General features: G+C 43.7%; 1 protein-coding gene across 7 annotated transcripts; it reads left to right on the forward strand.

Annotated features, from left to right (window-relative positions):
• The first annotated feature begins 5,108 nt into the window (after positions 1–5,108).
• On the forward strand, positions 5,109–18,254 carry lclat1 (lysocardiolipin acyltransferase 1). 7 transcript variants are annotated; one of them, XM_069152524.1, is made up of 8 exons: positions 5,109–5,453; positions 5,557–5,634; positions 6,003–6,136; positions 12,206–12,373; positions 12,536–12,734; positions 13,089–13,235; positions 14,700–14,816; positions 15,865–18,254. In XM_069152524.1, the coding sequence occupies exons 4-8, from the start codon at positions 12,206–12,208 to the stop codon at positions 16,389–16,391; spliced, it is 1,158 nt and encodes a 385-aa protein (XP_069008625.1). In that variant the 5' UTR covers positions 5,109–5,453; positions 5,557–5,634; positions 6,003–6,136; the 3' UTR covers positions 16,392–18,254. The 7 variants fall into 7 exon arrangements, with proteins under 7 accessions (XP_069008625.1, XP_069008624.1, XP_069008621.1 ...); XM_069152523.1 differs by lacking the exon at positions 5,557–5,634; XM_069152526.1 differs by lacking the exon at positions 6,003–6,136 and having other exon boundaries at positions 5,444–5,453.
• The last annotated feature ends 1,426 nt before the right edge of the window (positions 18,255–19,680 follow it).

Here is a 19,680-nt window from a genome sequence, read left to right on the forward strand (position 1 = left end):
TGAGATCATGGAAAGAAGAAATCTCAGGAAGTTAGAGAGGTACAACTACAGTCCTTGGACAGCTTGTCTGAACTTGCATCCAGCTACGCAGTCATGTGACGTCAGCCAGAAACCTCTGAACTTTGCCTCGTCTTTCATATATTGCAGGAGAAAGCAATATATTTCAGTTTTAATAAAGACAGGTCCTGCGTTTCTAAAGGCTAAAGGATATGAAAGGGAGGCCTGCAGCATGTTTCCATAGCATTTGGACATTTTGAGCAGCTCTTATCTTCAGTGCTTTTTTTTCCAGCCACCTCTTGGCTGATTAACTCAGCGAAGAACCTTTGCAATTAAAGACTTCTTGCAACCCTGTAATTAATGTTTGCTGTGCCGCGTCATACCTGATTGGGAAAGCTAAACTGAAACCTGGGAGCTGACAGAAATATAAATAGTTCAACATATTTTTACATTCATGAAAGATTATTTTCTCCTAAGTGACCATCATCTGGAAGGGTCAAAGTTTAACTGCAGGAATCTTCGGCTGTGACACCTTAACGTCTCACATTAAAGGCGTTGAAAACATATTTTCTCAATTATCCCGTTAGTGTGAATAATGGCAAAAAGTTAGAAAGGGATGGGATAAAACAACATTTGAATCAGAATTACAGTTGTATGATTGTTTGCATATGTTGCCAAGCCACCGTCAATCGAGTATGATTAAATCCCACCTGCATAGACTTGGTCTAACCTGGCTTTGTTGAAGTATAAGAAAATCCACCAATCAGCACCTCTAAAACTCAACAACATGTGACATCATGTGTGTTTAATCTATACAAAACCCATGAAGCTAAGCTAACCGGCTACTGGCTCCAACCTCATATTTACTGTACAGACATGAGGAGGATATCAATAAGTTTCAGCAAGAAATCAAACAAAAACTTGAGTATTCTATTAAACTCTGATAAATAACTTCTAAGTATGCTTTATCCCTTAATTTTAGATTTGATTGTGACTTATTTGACTATGATTTTATATTATATTGCCTACTTAGGATGCGAAATCAACTTTTTAGGAGTTTTATACTCGGCGTGCCCTCTTGATGAGCCCTCGTGTTTGATGCCGAGAAGATTTTAACTGGCATTAAAGTAATTTCTTTCCACTGTAAATCTTTTTGTTAACCAGCCTGCCGGCGGTCAGAGGTGACAGCATTCATTTTGCAAACGGTAAGATGAGAACTCAGTGTGAGTCATTGGGAACTCGGTGACACAGGGGGAACGGAGAGTGTCTCGCACACCATTGTTGGCATCAGACGCAGTATCTTTAAAAGTGTGTCAGAGCGTGCGTGCCTGGCTATGTATTAAAACTGTTGTCGGAGTCGTCTGAGTGAAGTCACTGATAGCTCTTCTAGCTCATTCTTGGAATTCTTTCCAATGGAAACAATCCCATCGCTGATCCCAGTGTGTCAGCAGAGTCCGACCTGCCAACCCCTGAATTCTCCCTGACTCCCAACTATAGTCCACATTAACACTGTTTAACTGTCACTCCTTTACACATAAACTCACACCAGCCACTTGATTTCCAGTATCGTAACCCTCTTTGTATGTCATGAGGAGATAAATAATGTTTGTCCTTTTTTCTAGTTCCTCTTCGCATTTTATGTTTTTCTCCACTGTGGTTGTTTTCTTGTTCTTTCTATTTTTTGCTCTCCCAGACTTTTATCCCATTCTGTTGTTTCAGCAAGTTTCCCATACTTATACGTCAGTAGAAATGTACCCTGCATTCCCACAGTGCAGGTTATGTTTCATTATAAACACTGCCCCTGTTCTTATAACCTTACTATTTTTGTGCTGCAACCTTACTGTATACGTTACCAAGTTTGATCCTGTGCATTCATGCATAGCTGTGTCGGTGTGTTTGTGCAAAGCTTGCAAACAGGGCGCATGTGCCCAGAGGTTTTATGTATAACCATGTCTGTTATTACGAGTGCTGTGTGCGTAAGGGAAAGATTCTTTTCCCATGGTTCCTCAAGTGTGAGAGGAAAGTAGAGCTCTCAGGACATGAAGCAAAAACTCTGATAGTTATTTATAACCTTTCTGGAGATGGCCCACCGAGTGTAGACACATGTCTGGCACTGTCAACAAGGGAAGAGCAAGAATAAGATATGCTGGGAGGAGCACAACAAGAAGGGAGGATTAAAAGGTGAAGGAGTCAGGGGGTTAAAATGAAGGATATTGAGGAGGTACAGCATAAATAGCACCTGCACAGGGACATTGTTAAATCATTGGTTAAAGACTGGTTCCCTCTCTTGGTGGTCAATTTAGATAAGGTCAAATGCAACCGTAGCAAAAATGACACTTGTGAACATGCTCTGTGTCATCAAGCCCTAACAAAATTTAACCAAGGTACTTTCCAGATGATACCTCAAACTACACGGATGGAAAGAAATGTGAAAGAAAGAAAGACATGACATGTGACTGCTATAGATTTCCTGAAACCCCCCCACAGCAACATGTGATACAACAATCGTTAACAAAAGACCACAAATAGTGATAGATTTTTAAAACAGATCCTCAAAAAATACTAAATCAGAGTCAAGCATACTCAACCCTCATCAGAGAAGACACAATACAGCTACAGGATTTGCAGCCACAGCACATATGGGCCGACAAGTCTGAGCCTGCGGAACTCATTCTCTGTTTAACAGGGTGATGTAAAGTGCATCTGCGTCCCATCCTCCAGCTTCTACAGCTTTGATCAATACAAGACGGTTGGCATCCGCTTTGTGTTGTAGTTTTGTGTGTTAATGTGCTAAGCCACAGGCTGCTGCTCTTCCATAGATTGTTGCTGATATAAATAGACAACTTGTGGCCCCTCTCTAATCCTTATTGCTTAGATACCAGGTTGGAAAAAAAAAAATCGAGGAAAGAGACAGGAGACGGGACACGAGGACAGAGACGGACATAAACACAGAAATGAAGACGCAAAACTGGGATTACAACAATGTGTGTTGTTACAGGTGTAAAACTGAGACTTGTCAAAGTGAAGTGGAAATGAAGTGAAAGGGAAGAGGACTCATGTTAAACCAGCCACGTCCCCTCTCTGAACTACTAAAAAAGCATAACAGGTCATCAGAGGCAAGAATGTTAAATAAAAAACAAACCAACTGGCTTTTTTTCCTTCAGTAAAACCTCATTAAAGTGCTATCAATAGACTCCACTGAAAATAAACCAAAGCACAGTGTACAATGCCCGAACAAAGTCACTCTGTCTCTCCCACATGAAGTTATGTAAGTGGAATGGCATGTCTAACATGAATTAATGTTGTTGCAGGTGTCGACATTTATCACTCAATTCGATCTTAACTTTCATTTCGAAAAAAGTAGCACTGAACTTGGCTTACCTCCCAAGTCGTCTTTTATCAGCAAACATGTGTTTTCCCATTAATTAATATGACTTCTTTTTTTTTTTACCACAGTGCTTTGATACTTGGAATTTTCCAAAAGGAATCGGATTACCTGATCATATTGCTTTTGCTAAATTATCTTGGACAATCGTCATTAATCTTGTGGATATGCTGCTCTTTGGAAGGTGAGCTGGCACCAGGCTGCCAAAATGAGAGTTTGTTTCAAAGCAAAGTTTTTCCGTTCCCCTCTGAAGTGATGCGTTGACCCTTGAGAAGTTTATACTGATAAAGCTATACAGTTCACTCAGTCTCTCAGATAGAGTGCATGCCATAGGGAGCAGGTCATGGAAAAGTCTTGAGTTTGACTAAGTGCACTCTCTCTTTTACCCTGTCTGTCAGTCCGTCTCTGCCTCACTCACACACACCAGAGAGTACATGTGCATGCTCGGATACACTCAGACACATTGACCAATCCACGCGCACACATCACTGAATGCTGAGGTAATTTGTAACAGTAGAACAGCTCATAACTGGGGGGTAAAAGAAACAAATGACACATGCTGAGATTTAAACTACTTTAAAAGGCCATGTTGGAGGACTCAGTCAAAAAGAATTCATCAGTGCCATGCTGAATGAGTTCTGACATATTCCTAACATAGGGATCTCGGGGAAGAACAGTCTAACATGAGCAAAACCACTCAAGCTGGGAAAAGTGGATTAGCGAGCACCAAAATAGTCACAGAAATGGACATACCTATCGGTGGATGTTTATTTTGGTGATTTCAAATGTGATTTAAAGACATTCAGGCCACTGCAAAGGTTAAACTTGCTGAAGTGAAGTAGGCAGAGTCCGTCGTAACAACGTGAAGTCTATAAACACTTCAACCAAGGGGTTCGTTCATCGTTAATCTGTTTTAATGATTAAAAGGAGTGTTTTTTTTTCCATTCTCGCCTGGTCACAAATGTTTAAATGACGATGCTCTGACAGGTTAAGGGTCCTAATGAACCTCTTTATCCTCACCTGTGAGGTGATTGAAGACTTTACACTGTGCAATTGTTGTTTTGTTTTCCATGCAGTAAGCTTAAAGGCTCATGATAAAGGGCTGCACTTACAACTTTGAGGTAGTTGGTACTTTACTAGACTACAGTTTGAAGAGAAATACCGTACTTGTAACTCCATTACATTTACTTGACACCTGACCAGTGTTTTGCACGTAACAAATTTCCACAAAACACTAATGATGCATTTTTTTTTTTTTTTTTTTTTTTTTTTTAATAAAGTGCATTGAATCCAATACTATAAAGTACTAAAAAGCCAACAATAAAATCCCTGAGACGTGACTAATAATTTCTCTGCACTTTTACATTGATATTTTAAGTCCTTTTGCCCCATTAAAAATTTCAATGCATGGCTAATACGTATCATTGAGCATCTAATATTGTAGTATGGATCCTTTTTCTATCATTAAAAGTACTTTTTCCCCCCCCCCCCTTCTCTCTGCACATCCTACTCAGACTTCACGTGCAAAAGTGTGACTTCTGCTTAAAATACAACAAACAGTCACTATCAGCATGTGAAATCTACACGGCGCACTCTGCACGAGGGCACACCTGGGAAAATCTGCTCTCACAAGCCGCATCTGCGGTTACCTGTCACCCTCAAGTTACCCGGTGACGGAAAGCCCTTTTGTGCAAACAGCGCCCCCTGTCGACGCGCGGCTGCAAAGACACGCGGAGAGGGGTAAAGTCGAGAGGTCGTCTTCGCTAGCAAAGCGCTAACGGCGGGCAGCAAAAGTAAAAAAAAAAAAAAAAAAAGGCACGCAAAGAAGGCGACGCGTCGGACCTGCCGATTAACCACCTCGCGGAAGAACAAATCCGGGGCGACGGACGGACTGCAGCTCGGAGGTCCGGTACCGGACGCTTGTTGATGGGCTTTTTTCCCCCCCACCAGTTAGCTGACGTTAGCTGGCTCGCTGAGTTTAACGATGTCGCAACCAACTGTTTGGACTTATCGGAGGCTCTGGTGACTTAAGCGCACCCCGAAACAAACCTCGGAAGAAAAAGCGCACGAGGTGGGTTGTTCGTTGTTGTTGTTGTTGTTGTAACTTTGCAACCGCCGGTTAACGTTGCTCTTAACTTAAAGCTGGTTTTTTTTCCCCCATTGTCATTTAGCAGTTAGCATTTCACGTTGTCGCTCGTAGGTCGGCCCGACCGAGACGTCACCTGCACCGCAGCCAAAAAACCCCCCAGCAGGTAACAGCGCGCCTCAAAGGGTGGAGGAAGCGCACCTTAAAGGGTGGAGGAAGCACCCACGATACGTCGTTGTTTATACGCTGCGTGTGTGTGTGTGTGTGTGCGCTTCCCGGTGACCCGTCGACTCTCAGCCGGCGGGGCGGTGATAGCGCGGCCACTGGGGGAAAAAAAAAAAAAAAAAAAAAAAGCGCAATTTTTGTTGTTGTCCTGACGTGTATGTGACTTGTTTCTCACCTGTCAATTATTTACGAAGCAGCGTTTTACAAACGGATGATGGAAAAAAAAAAAATCTCTTCGCTCAAAGTTGAACGTTGGCGAACCGTTGTTGTCTTTCTGGTTAAAGTCCTGTCTCTCTTTGCTCCACCCAGGGACTGTGGGAAGTGAAATAAGCACAGGGACGGTTCTGCGGGGCGGTGACCACAGTGTACCCGTTTTCTCTGTCCTCGTCCCTTGCTGGGTGAATTTTTTTTGGTCACTTTTGCCGGTGTCCTCACCACCAGAGGTAAGTAGCGTGAGGCGGCGTCTGCAACCCGCAGAGGTTGCTCGGGTGGTGCAGCTCGTCCAGGATGGCACATCAACGCGCGGAGGTTTGTCGGCACGGTGTCAAAGAGCACGGAGGAGACACCGGGAGACGGGCCGGTACACCAGGAGACGTGGAGGGGGACAACAACCCAGCAGCGGGACCGCTATCTGCTCCTTTGTGCGAGGAGGAACAGGAGGAGCGCTGCCAGAGCCCTACAAAATGACCTCCAGCAGGCCGCTGATGTGCATGTTTCTGCTCAAACTGTCAGAAACAGACTCCATGAGGGTGGTACGAGGGCCCCGCGTCCACAGCCCTCCATGTGCTGGCCAGAGGTACCCTGACTGCCATTAGGTACCGGGATGAGATCCTCAGACCCATTGTAAGACCAGATGCTGGTGCAGTGGGCCCCGGGTTCCTTCTGATGCAGGACGACGCTCGGCCTCGTGTGGCTGGAGTGTGTCAGCAGTTCCTGCACGATGAAGGCATCGATGCTACGGACCGGCCTGCCCGTTCCCCAGACCTGAATCCAATCCAGCGCATCTGGGACATCGTGTCTCGTTCCGTCCACCGACGCCACGTCGCACCACAGACTGTCCAGGAGTGGACTGATGCTTTGATCCAGGTCTGGGAGGAGATCCCTCAGGAGAACATCCGTGGTCTCATCAGGAGCATGCCCAGGCGTTGTAGGGAGTGATACAGGCACGTGGAGGCCACACACACTACTGAGCCTCATTTTGACTTGTCTTGAGGAATCTCCACAGAAGTTGGATCAGCATATGATCTGATTTTTCCACTTTTATTTTGAGTATGATTCTGAATCCAGACCTCCATGGGATAATGATTTTGATTTCCATTGATCATTCTTATATTATTTTGTTCTCAACACATTCCACTATGTAATGAATAAAGATTTCCAACTGGAATATTTCATTCATTGAGATCTAGGATGTGTTTAAGTGTTCTCTTTATTTTTTTTTTTGAGCAGTGTACAAATGGTCCATTAGCTACTTATTGATTTTGTTTATCTTGCATCAACGAGGCGTGACGTAGTCTGTTGTGTATTGATGTAAATACTGATTTCATCAAGTGAAATTCAATTAAATGATATTATAGATTTGATAGGTCCATAAAGCAGTAACTGATGTAACTGATATGCACCTGCTTCAAAAGTCATTAATTCGCTTGTTGTCCAGCTTTACCTTTTAATAATACCTCATTTGGTGAGATACTGTCACAATAGTGTGAAGTAATTTAAAGTTTTTTTCTTTTCTGGCACACCAGCTATACATTGTTTTGAATCGCCCCCTATCAGTACTGTTTCCCTCTCCTCCGAGACAATGGAGACGAGTGGTTGCTCCTGGCATCGTTGATCAGTGCAACTTTTGAATTTCAGTTTTGCAGGTAGTCAAAGAGATACTGAAGTTGTTGAAGGATTTCTGTGGAACTTAGTGAATGTTTAAAAGACTTTTTAACAATTTTAACAATCAGGAATGGGGACAGTATTTTCGGAATCGCAAAAAGTTGGAGAGGTTGTTCATCTCCGGTGGAGGTTTGTTCTCTCCAAGTTACCTCAATGTTGTATAATAGATGTGCACTTAATCAATTTGCTGTTAATTTTTACAGCATTACGTATTTTATTCTTCCTCTCTCTGTCTGTCTCTTACACACACACACACACACTCATTGTTTAGCCTAGACATGCTTGACCTCTTCACTCTGCTTTGGTCTATTGGGATGTCTGGTCTCTGCTTAAAGTTAGGAATGCAAACTGATTGCCAGGGAATTCAGACTTGGACTATGAGTATGCTGTGTGTTGCGTGTGGTGCTGTGTTTGGGGAAGTGCTCCAAGGATCATTTCTATGGTGAATAAATAAATGTTAAACCAACCAAATGGATGGGACTAAATCAAACTCCCAAGTGGTGCTGGCCTTAGAGTATGAAAACAAAAGTTTCCGTGGATGCCTTGTATAAATAGTGTTCCCTGGTGTCCATGCCAAGCGGAAGAATAACATGTTTATTTAACACGTTAATTTTCTTAATTTCATCCACCTCACATCCCTGGCTCTAGGTGTGTCATGCCATTTGGCTGCATGTACACTGCTCAACAAAATAAAGGGAACACTTAAACAACACATCCTAGATCTCAATGAATGAAATATTCCAGTTGAAAATCTTTATTCATTACATAGTGGAATGTGTTGAGAACAAAATAACATAAGAATGATCAATGGAAATCAAAATCATTATCCCATGGAGGTCTGGATTCAGAATCATACTCAAAATAAAAGTGGAAAAATCAGATCACAGGCTGATCCAACTTCTGTGGAGATTCCTCAAGACAAGTCAAAATGAGGCTCAGTAGTGTGTGTGGCCTCCACGTGCCTGTATCACTCCCTACAACGCCTGGGCATGCTCCTGATGAGACCACGGATGTTCTCCTGAGGGATCTCCTCCCAGACCTGGATCAAAGCATCAGTCCACTCCTGGACAGTCTGCGGTGCGACGTGGCGTCGGTGGACGGAACGAGACACGATGTCCCAGATGCGCTGGATTGGATTCAGGTCTGGGGAACGGGCATCAATGCCTTCATCGTGCAGGAACTGCTGACACACTCCAGCCACATGAGGCCGAGCATTGTCCTGCATCAGAAGGAACCCGGGGCCCACTGCACCAGCATCTGGTCTTACAATGGGTCTGAGGATCTCATCCCGGTACCTAATGGCAGTCAGGGTACCTCTGGCCAGCACATGGAGGGCTGTGGACGCGGGGCCCTCGTACCACCCTCATGGAGTCTGTTTCTGACAGTTTGAGCAGAAACATGTACATCAGCGGCCTGCTGGAGGTCATTTTGTAGGGCTCTGGCAGCGCTCCTCCTGTTCCTCCTCGCACAAAGGAGCAGATAGAGGTCCCGCTGCTGGGTTGTTGTCCTCCTACGGCCCCCCTCCACGTCTCCTGGTGTACTGGCCTGTCTCCTGGTATCTCCTCCGTGCTCTTGACACCGTGCTGACAGACACTTGCCACAGCGTGCATTGATGTGCCATCCTGGACGAGCTGCGCTACCTGAGCAACTTCTGTGGGTTGTAGACACCGCCTCATGCTGCTACCTCTAGTGGTGAGGACACTGGCAAAATGCAAAAGTGACCAAAAAGCAGCCAGAAAGGACGAGGACAGAGAAATGGTCTGTGGTCACCACCTGCAGAACCATTATAGGGGTTGTCTTGCTAATTGCCTCATTTCCACCTGTTGTCTGTTCCATTTGTACAACAGCAGGTGAAATTGATTCACAGTCAAGTGTTGCTTCGTAACTGGACAGGTTGATTTCCCAGAAGTGTGATTGACTTGGAGTTACAGTGTGTTGTTTAAGTGTTCCCTTTATTTTTTTGAGCAGTGTATGAATAGGCTCGTGGGGTTGTTCCAGCAGCCACCCACGGGTGTGTTTTTGAGTGTGTGTGTGTGTGTGTGTGTGTGTGTGTGTGTATGTGTGTGTGGGGACACAGCCTAATTGTGGCAATTGTGCTGAGCAAGCTTGTTTCCCCACCTCTCATGCCTCACATTTTCCATTGTTAAAACCAGTAACCCTTAAACCCTTACTGCCAGCAGAATCATGCACGCAAACACTTCTTGCATTGTATATATGCACCTTCAGCCACTTTGGTTGCTGCCGGGAGACCTGCTGCGTCAGGGGGCCACCGAGGGTGTCAACAAGGGCAAGATGATGAGAGTGTTGGGTGAAAGTAGTCTGAACCATCGGCTTCCGCAATCATAACAGTAATTGAGGTGGAAAGGTGTGAAGAAAACACCTGCTGGAGGAAGTGGTTTCCTGTGGTACCAGCCCAGACTCCGTGTGTCAGCAAGGACGGGGCATAATCAAATCAAGACTCGCTGTATTTCCCCTTTAAAACTTCATCTCCGCGTACTTGCCTTGTAATTTACCTGCTTTAGTGCCAAGGCTTGAGTGAATCTTACTGTTTGTCTAATCTATTCTTGTCTTTAAAAAAAGCTTTGCATTTTTAGTTTTCCATGCTGCCCTGGTGCTTACGCATTCCTTATTTTGCAGTCAGAGGCAACTTGCATGAATCAGTGATTGCCAAATCAAGTTTGTGTCACATCATGTAAAAGTGCAACACCTCAAAATATTTGAAATTTGATTCACAATTTTGAACCAGGCTTTCACGTACCTGACCACTGGTAAACCCTGGGATGGCATGCTGGTTAGATTTCCATCTGACTTGATCCCAACATGCTCCGTCGTCATGCAAATGCTAACAAGGACAACCTTGGCTACTTTACATGATGTGATGTGCTGCCTTACAAGGGAATTTCAGCTTTTATAAATTCTCATTTACATCCCCTGGCAGGATCTAAGCGTTTCCTGTACTTCCTGCCTAAGCTTTCCAAGTGAGGTGCAATTCATCTACAATGCACTCGATGCCTTGGTATCACTGCGTGGCGCTCCACTGGCCTGTGGCAGGAAAGGGATTTTCGCTTAGTGGTTGTTGGTGTAGGCGATGCCCACCAACACGGGTGTTTTAGATTATTCAGGCTAATTAAACCTCCTCTCAGGCCTGCTGCAGCCACACTAGAAATTACATGAGGTCACCAAAGTCTGTGTACCACCGAGGTACATCGAAAACAGGTGCAACAGATTGAAGAGGAGAGTGACGGAGATGTCAGTCAAACAAACAATCCTGCAAAGAGGTCCGATCAGGCAAATTCAGTGACAACACCTGCGTGGGTTTACCGTGGTTATGAGGGCGCTTTGAAACGATACACGTTCCATAAGTGTAACGTTACCACGGGAAACCGGTCACCTCTGATGTTAATGAAATGACAAGAGAGCCCCACGATTGGCATGTTCAGTCCCTTCTAACTTATCAGATATGTCACGGACAATTGAAGGTGCCATTACTTGGTTTTGAATTTCAGAGAGATTACAGGCTGAGTTCACTTCCCTCAGGGATCCAGTGACCGTTGGGGATTTCTATCGTGCTGCAGCTACTGTTGTGAACATGAATAATAAACATTCAGCCTGCTTAAATGGTGTTCATTCACATTATCATAGAGTATGGGATGATTTCACTTTGTATGTATGTACTAATTCAAATTAATTGTACAAAAAAAAAAAAAAAACAACACAAAAAGGAGCAATTTCTAAAGTGTATTTTTCTGCATTATGTTCTATACAAAAAAAAGTTTTCATACCTTACAGCATATACACGGATACCAATATATCGGTTATCAACCAATATTGGCTAATCAAATTGGTCAGGCTGTTGTAGATTAATATCCTAATTTTCATATATATGGAGAAAAAAAAAACCCAATCAGAAAAAAATCAATTGAGACTTTGAATGAAAAAAATGTCTGTTCTTCCTGCTTTTCTATCCACAATATTGTCTTTGATGGCCCAGTACACCCTCTGATAAGGAAGGAATAGCTACTATGATATAGAAAAATCTCTGATTGCAGATATATCCTGCATAATGTCCCTGCTACAGTAGTATAGTTGTGAAAACGGCAAAGCAGCTATTATTCTGATTACACTTAGAAGTTACTGAGCAGATTGTAGAGCTTCATTGGATATAGCCTCAACATTTGACCACCAGTTTTGATGTTAATCACGTCAGAGGACGTAACACAAAACCTCCCCTTTTTGTTGCTCGGTGAATAATTCCAGCCACACTTGATTTACTGACCACGCACCCACAATTTGTCTCCCACAGTCAGAAAGGTTCCCCTATTTACATTCCACAGCTAGGAATGTCTGCCCTGGATTTTCCACTGTTTGTGGGAAAATATGTCTGAGGAACAACAGAACAGCAGTCTTTGCTATTGATAACGATGTCGATAATCGTAGTTGCTTCACGTTACAGAGTTTCTCCTGTTTGTCTGCTTTCCATAGTGGCGATCCAAATCATGACAAAATTCCACGTGTCATCATTTTTCATCCTCCGACTTAATACAGCAACCTCTGCTCACACATTGACTCCTCATCACTATATATTTGGCTTTGAGTTATACTAACCTCGTCTTGTTCATCTCCCACAGATGGCTGTGTCGGTGCGGGGCCTGTACTTCGTGGTGACCCTGTTTTTGGGTAGTTTCTTTGGTAGTGTCTTCATGCTCGGTCCATTTTTGCCTCTCATGCTGTTGTCTCCCGCGTGGTACCGCTGGATCACTGATCGAATCGTTGCTACGTGGCTCACCCTGCCTGTGGTGCGTACTCCAGCTTATCCTTTACGTGGCCTGTATCTCTGTGTACCAGACGGTCTGAACTTACCTCTGTTTCAGAGGACGATTTATTTGATCATTTCCCCCTTCCCTTGCACTTTCTCTTTCATCCTCCCTCCATTTCGGCTCCTCATCCTTGATCTGCAGTCCCTGCTGGAGCTTGTGTTTGGGGTGAAAGTGGTGATAACGGGTGACGGCTTCATTCCCGGGGAGCGAAGTGTGATCATCATGAACCACCGTACCCGTCTGGACTGGATGTTCCTTTGGTGTTGTCTGCTCAGGTACAGCTACCTTCGTCTGGAAAAGATCTGCCTCAAGGCTGTACTCAAGGCTGTGCCTGGCTTTGGTGGGTATACAGTGGGTGCCCTGCCCTTTCCTACACACAAGCACACTTATGCATACCATAATATAATATGCTTTGCAGAGCATTTTTTTCAAAATCACCATGGCGAAGTAGTTTTCTTGTAATAAAGTCATTAAAACTGAGACAGAAGTTCAGTACATTTGAAAATGTAGAGCTGCAAGACAATCACCTAATTTACTTGATGTAAACAGCGCATTTAGCAGGTGTGATGGAAAGGCTGAACTTCAGCCCGGCCTGCTCCTGCTTAGAAAAGTCTTGGGAAAGAATAGAGAAAGAAGAACAGAGCGTGAGAGCTAATCAGTCAAACATGTAAAGACTTTATAATGTACTTTGCAGGTTGGGCAATGCAGGTGGCCTGCTTTGTCTTTATTCAGCGTCGGTGGGAGGAGGACAAGAAGCACTTGGGGAACATGCTGGACTATTTTTGTGACATCAGAGAGCCCCTGCAGCTTCTTCTGTTCCCCGAGGGCACAGACCTCACTGGTGAGCAGTAAAGAATGCGACGCTCCGTCCACTCCTGGGACAATTTGCCCGATATTTGTCTGTCGATATTCTCAGAATGTTGTTACCCAGCAGCCAGTTTCCAGAGCCCAGTGGGGCCCTACACCTGTCTTATGCCTTTGCACTGACACCGTCATGCAAACACAATTTCAAAGCGATAAGGCAAACCTAAATCCCTCCACACACACACACACACACACACACACACACACACACGGTTATTTCTGCAACAATGCTCTGATCTTTCAGTCCGAGCTGCAGTGACATCAGCACCTAAAGCCCCTGCAGAGCACAATTAAGCCAATCAAAGTCCTGAGTAGCTTTGCTCAGGGAAGCTTAAATTCTCTTCACATATCATGATGTCACGAGGGGTCCGGTGTAGTTACATCACGATCGGCCGGCAGATTTAGGGCTTTGAATATTGTTTCACTTCTGGTTATGTTTGCACCACGGCGTGTGTGTTCGCACGTGCACACGTCTGCGTTTAAGCCTCTTAAACTTCCAACACTTCATTTGACGCAAGAAACATGGGGATGTATGCAGTATGTTTACGTGTCTTATGTGGAAGTGGTTCTGTTCGTTACTCTCCTAATACTTAATATAGACGCAGACGCTCAGAGGATTAAGCTCAGGTTGCATTTAGGTTTAAAAAAAATAAATAAAAAAAAATCCATGACCCCTTTTGAAGCTTGCAGAACTCGTGAATAGAATAGAAGATTGTATAAGAAAGACAAGGCACCGCTTTGTTTGAGAGCAGAGGGCTGATCAACAGAAGTATGTCTCGGATTCTTTTGTCCCATAAGTCCATTTGAATTAGCTGCTGGTTACATAATGAATAATGAGTCACGATATAGTTTACATGTTCCTGCAAGAGGTTCCCAAGGAATGTTTGGTTAATAAATGGTCATCGTTCCAGTGTGTGTCCCCCTGTGGATTTTAAAACCGTGTGTTTGTCTTTGACGGATGTATTTATGACGTGGTGGTCTTATCCGTAAACAATGTTGTTATTGGTGTTACTGCTGGTTTCATAACAGTGCTCTGAAATTCTATTATTATGTAGCTCCTGTCAGTCAAGTTCCACTTTTGTTAATAAGGGTACATTGTTAAAAAAAAAAAAAAAGGTGTAGATTTCATGATAATTTGTCTTTGTAATAGAAATCTAAGCTTCTCTGTAGTGAAGCAGCTGATAAGTGCCAAGTCAAACTTAATCTAAACAGACAACTAATACTGCTGGCTTATCAGGAGTCTTTGAATTACTCTCCATTTGAGTTACATATATTGTTTAATTGTACTGTCATTATTTTAAATTACATAATATAATCATTCTGATAAAAATGGAAATGTAATTTTTAGTCATTGTAAAATAAGAAAAACATCACGCATAGCTTTATCTTCTCACCTACAACGAAATACAGTTCAATTGAGTATAATGTGTGTTTCCTGCAGAAAATACAAGAGCGAAGAGTGATGTGTTTGCTGCACAGAACAACCTACCCAAGATGGAGTACGTGCTTCATCCCCGCACTACTGGATTCACCTTCATCGTGGAAAGACTACGAAAAGGTTAGACTTGATCCACATCAACAGCTTCTGAAATGATGTCACGTCTCCCTTAAACATGATGGCAGACCTGTGCTATGTGTTCATTCATTTTCGTTGAGTTGCATTATCTGTTCACATGAAAACAAGACAGGACATAAAACCTGTCATCGAGATGGAAACATTTTCTCGGCAAAACCAACGGAAAATAAAACGCTACCGCGGTGACTGTAGTTCTTCCACTGACGCTGTTTGTAGAGGGATCATACCTGTTATTCTTTAAAGTCTCAGACCTGTGTTTCATCCCACTGCCAGCCATTACAACACCCTAGAGATTCTCATGTTTCTCTATGAGCTAATTCTGGCAGTCCTCCAGAGGTCTTAAATAGCACCTCTGGCCCTACTGTCTCATCCCCCCACCCCCACACCCCACCTGCCCCTCCCATCCTCCCCCCTGGATGCTGAGCATGGCACTAACTCTCCAAGCAGGTGTTGTGAATCACTGTGATATCATCGGACTTAGCTACTTCTCCACTCCCTCTCTCTGCACCACTGCCTGACATGCTGTGCATGGTGTCATTGTCCAAGTCCACTATGCCCCTCTCAGCTCTATTTTTACCGCGGTGTACAGGAGCAGGTGCTGGCAGGTGTCATCCTGTACTTTTGATATTTCATTTAGCTCCCCCGAGTGTTGTAAGGGCACTGCAGATCAGTGATGACGTTACAGAGCTCATGGTGGTGTTCAGGCAGCAAGCCCCCGGGATAATTAAAGGTGCCCGTGTAATGGCACTGAGGAACCAGGATTTTGAAGGGTGCATCATACCGTTTCAATAATAGTGTGGATGTATAAAAGGGATTATAATAATTCTCCCTGCAGTGACCTGTCATGTGTGCAACTGCAACGTTACAGTAAGTGTCTGTTTGGGAGCTTTGACTATTGAAAGTTGAGTATTTTACGATGTGTTAAAGGTATATTCTTGAAAACTAATTTTCTGGCTTTAGTTTGTAATATCATTTTATCAGACGGTATTCGTCTCCCTTTGATCATTTCAAATTGTGTGCTTTTTCCCAGGAGACAACCTGGATGCCGTCCATGATATCACAGTGGCGTACCCAAAGAACATCCCTCAGACAGAACGCCACCTCATCCTGGGCCACTTCCCACGGGAGATCCACTTCCACGTCCGCCGCTATCCAGTGTCTTCTCTCCCTCCCTCTTCCGCCGACCTGGAGTCCTGGTGTCGAGACCGTTGGGCTGAGAAGGAGGTCCGCCTGCGGGACTTTTACTCAGGCCAGCCGCGGGCCTTTGACAGGGACGGCGTTGCTCGTGTGCCACCTTGTAAGTCAGAGCCGCGAGTGTCTCTGATCAAAGCCGCCTCGCTGCTGTACTGGAGCTGCTTCATTGCTCTGTGTTTCACTGGCCTGTGGCTCTGGGCTCCTTTCAGGCTCTACTGCCTGGTCATGGTGGGGGTGTATATGGCCCAGCAAAAGCTGGTGGGAGGGCTGGAGCTGCTGGAGTTGGCTTGCCATCGATACTGGAAGTCCATGGCTGCAGACGTGGGTGAGAGGGAAAAGGTGCTAGATGGGAAGATGCAGTGAGGATTTTAAAAACAAATAAAATTAAAAAAAAAAAAAAAATTAAAAAAAGAAAAGAAAAGAAAATTGTTATGACATGTTTCACTTATACTCAGCAAGGACACTGAGGACTCAGTCCAGAGAGCTACCGGATCCCTTTGAGGAACCCAATGCTCCATGCCTTAGAAAGCAAGAATTAAATGCACCTCATGGTATGCATGGCTTCAGTGGAGAGAGTTTACCTTTCTGTTGAGGAAGGAAAACAGGAATGTTAAGTACATTTATCTGTGTTGGATTCAAGGAATTCATCACACATGATGTGTCACTTGCCCTTTGGATGTCTCTCCTTGTGTAATCACTGTTATTTAGCGTGCTGTCTGTGCATATTATCAATTTTATGTTGTCGGTATTTGTTATGGTAGGTCGTTCAGAACATGTGTCATGAAACATTGCTGTTAGTATTTGTTATACTGTTGCCATGTCTTTGAAAGAGGTTTTATTGTATTTTATGTAGCCCTTTGTTTTATATGATGAATGGAGCAGAGCCATAGTACAGACCCTCTGTACATATGATGACTTGACTCTAACCAATATTCAGATTACCACTGTTTGCTGAATCAGACTGATATTTAAATCAATCAGTTTCTTTTAGCAGTGTCTAGCAAGGAAAGAAAAGGAACGTTGTAATTCCCAGAGAATTATTAAGGAGTATACAGGTATATATGTGTATCATTGTTTACCTTTATTGGGTATAATTACCCTTTTTATACAAATTGGAATGAACTTTTTCCAGTTAGTCTTTAGCGATAGCCTTTGTGATGTTTATTGCTGTACAGGTTTCTCGTTCGCTCAAGTAGCTTTTGCACATAAAAGCCAAAGGTGAGAAAAGCAGACATGACGTAAAAACAAAGCTACCAAACAGAATGTAATCTGTCCTGTCAGGAAGGGTAGCTGGCAAAGGTTGCCTGTAGCTGTACCGAGGCAACGCTTGCAGTAATATCAAATCAAAATCAAAGTCTGGATAGCTGTGGAAGCAGATGAGCTTTGTGCCCTTTCTGGGAGTGAAGAGATGCCTTGCAGAGGCAGGATGTGGGTGGTGCTGGGGTGGAAGAATGTCCTGTTGGGACAACATTACCCCTCAATGTGCAGGGTGGCACAGAGAACCAGACTTGGAGTGGAAAACTGGTCCTGAACTCAACCTAATCCAAAAAAGCCCTGTAATGCCCACCTCTGCCCGTGTCCCACTTTAGAGGACTGGCATTGATGCGCCTGCTAAACTTAATTAGCAAATGACAGCTGAGGAAGCTACTCCAATTGTGCCAAAAAAGGACAGAAATTGAAACAAGATTGGAGCAGCGCTTCGGTCGCACTTTTAGCCACTGAGTCTCCTTGCCATTGCTCGCGAACCACAATTAATTTCAGGAGAAAAGGGATAATTGCGTCTTAGACAGTCTATAGCAGATTCTGTAACACTGTGCAATGTGTGCTCTAGCTGACCACTTCGACACAGTTTTATGAGACAAATCAATGTGTCACAGTCCGCCAAGCAGCAGAGCTTTTGACTGAAGAGTCTTGTTCCGCTTATGCGAAACTGAAGCTCCTGTATTTCAAGTGTAAAGGAGGCTAATTCCAGTCACTGTGATGTTAACAATTTTATCATCAGCATGTAGTAGTTTACCAAACATGGTACTATATCTGTCTCCTCAAACCATTTAAACCTCCACGTGTTAAAATCTTATTCTTGCGTTGTTTTGTTTTTCCCATTTTACAATTACTTGCAGATGCTGGACCTCTTTAAAGTCACTGTCCTCAGGTAAACGCAGTGGACACTGTTACGAGTCGGTCTCGTATATACAAATATATATCTAAATAAATATACTATATCGACTCATTGACGTCTCTGGTCATTTTGTTCTTTCTTTCTTTTTTTTTTTTTTTTTGCTTTCGTTTTATGGCCAATTTAGGAAAACATGGACTCCTGACTTGAGTCCAGATAGTGCTTGTAAACTAACTTAATCCTATATGTGTGTATCCAATAGCTCATGCCTTTGATCATCATTCCACTGATGCAGAACACCGTGTCCATTACCTCGTGTCGTGTTTTTACTCTTGACTTTTATTTGCTGCAGGCCATCTTGTGTTTTGTCTTGGCAGGCCTGTAATCTACAATATATTGTAACAACCACTACATTGCAGGGGATGACTCAACAAGACCTCCAGTGCTCGTATTGCGCAACGCTGAGGTCGTGGTTTGCCTCGTCCTGTTTTGCGCACACACACACACACGTCTACCGTAAACAACCAAAAAGGTCAGGAGCTTTGAAGGTGAAGTGTAGTCGCCATAGTAACTAATGTTGACTCCCCTGTCTCCTGGCAACGGGATGTAGAGTGATGTCAATGGAAAGCATGCTATTTTCTCCTGGCGACAGAATGATGTCACTCTTTTGTGTGTGAAGAGAGTGATGGAAAGACAGAAGTTTATTTCTATATTCTGTATCTCGTCTCCCACTAAAGGGCGCTGATGCTGACAATCTCATGAGATCTCAAAAAGAAAGGCGAGGATTAACTAAAATAGCTGTCCGGCGATGATGAATCACGAGTCAATTAAGGGCGCAATTATATGCTGCTACTACATTTTGTTTTTGCTGCACCCCTTCCCTTGTTCATCCTCTGCATCTGAATATAACTTCAAATTTGCTCTGATGCATTTGACAGTGGGCGGAAGAAAAAAAAAAAAAACGGATGATGCGGACTCCATGGTGCTATATGTGTCACGAATGCGTCTTCTTTTCCTCTTATTAGATTTGCTTCTAAAAGACGGACTCTTTTAGTAGTAGAAAACTTGGGTGAGTGTGTGTAAGCGCCTGAGGTTAAATTCTTCAGGGAATCTCAATGTCCCGGTGCTGTAGAGCATTGTGGAGGTGTTTGAGGCGTAGTGAAAATAGCGCTCTTTAAGAACTATGTCACATCTAGATTTGTGCCATGTCTATCCAATTGCAAGCGGACTAATAGGATCAAGGGGGCAGTGTAATTATCCTTATCTGTCCAGATGGCTTTTTCTACAAAGACAGGAGACAATCCTGAGGTTGCACAGGGACAAAGTCAAAGACTACTATGAATTATAAAGCAGCACAGCAAGTCCTCTGGAGATGAAGCCTCCTTTTTGCCTGTAGTCATGTCCGGCATTTAAATGGCACTAGACACAAGTCTTATCCATCCATAAATGCCCTAGAGCCCTCAAAAAAAAAAGAAAAAAAAGAAAAGAAAACAAGCAACTGCAGTGGATACAAAAATAGCTGTGACCGGGACAGAT

This window comes from Embiotoca jacksoni, unplaced genomic scaffold (genome assembly GCF_022577435.1).
Source record: "Embiotoca jacksoni isolate LCO1_2020_lvr unplaced genomic scaffold, fEmbJac1.0.p SCAF_18, whole genome shotgun sequence".
Classification (NCBI taxonomy): domain Eukaryota; kingdom Metazoa; phylum Chordata; class Actinopteri; family Embiotocidae; genus Embiotoca; species Embiotoca jacksoni.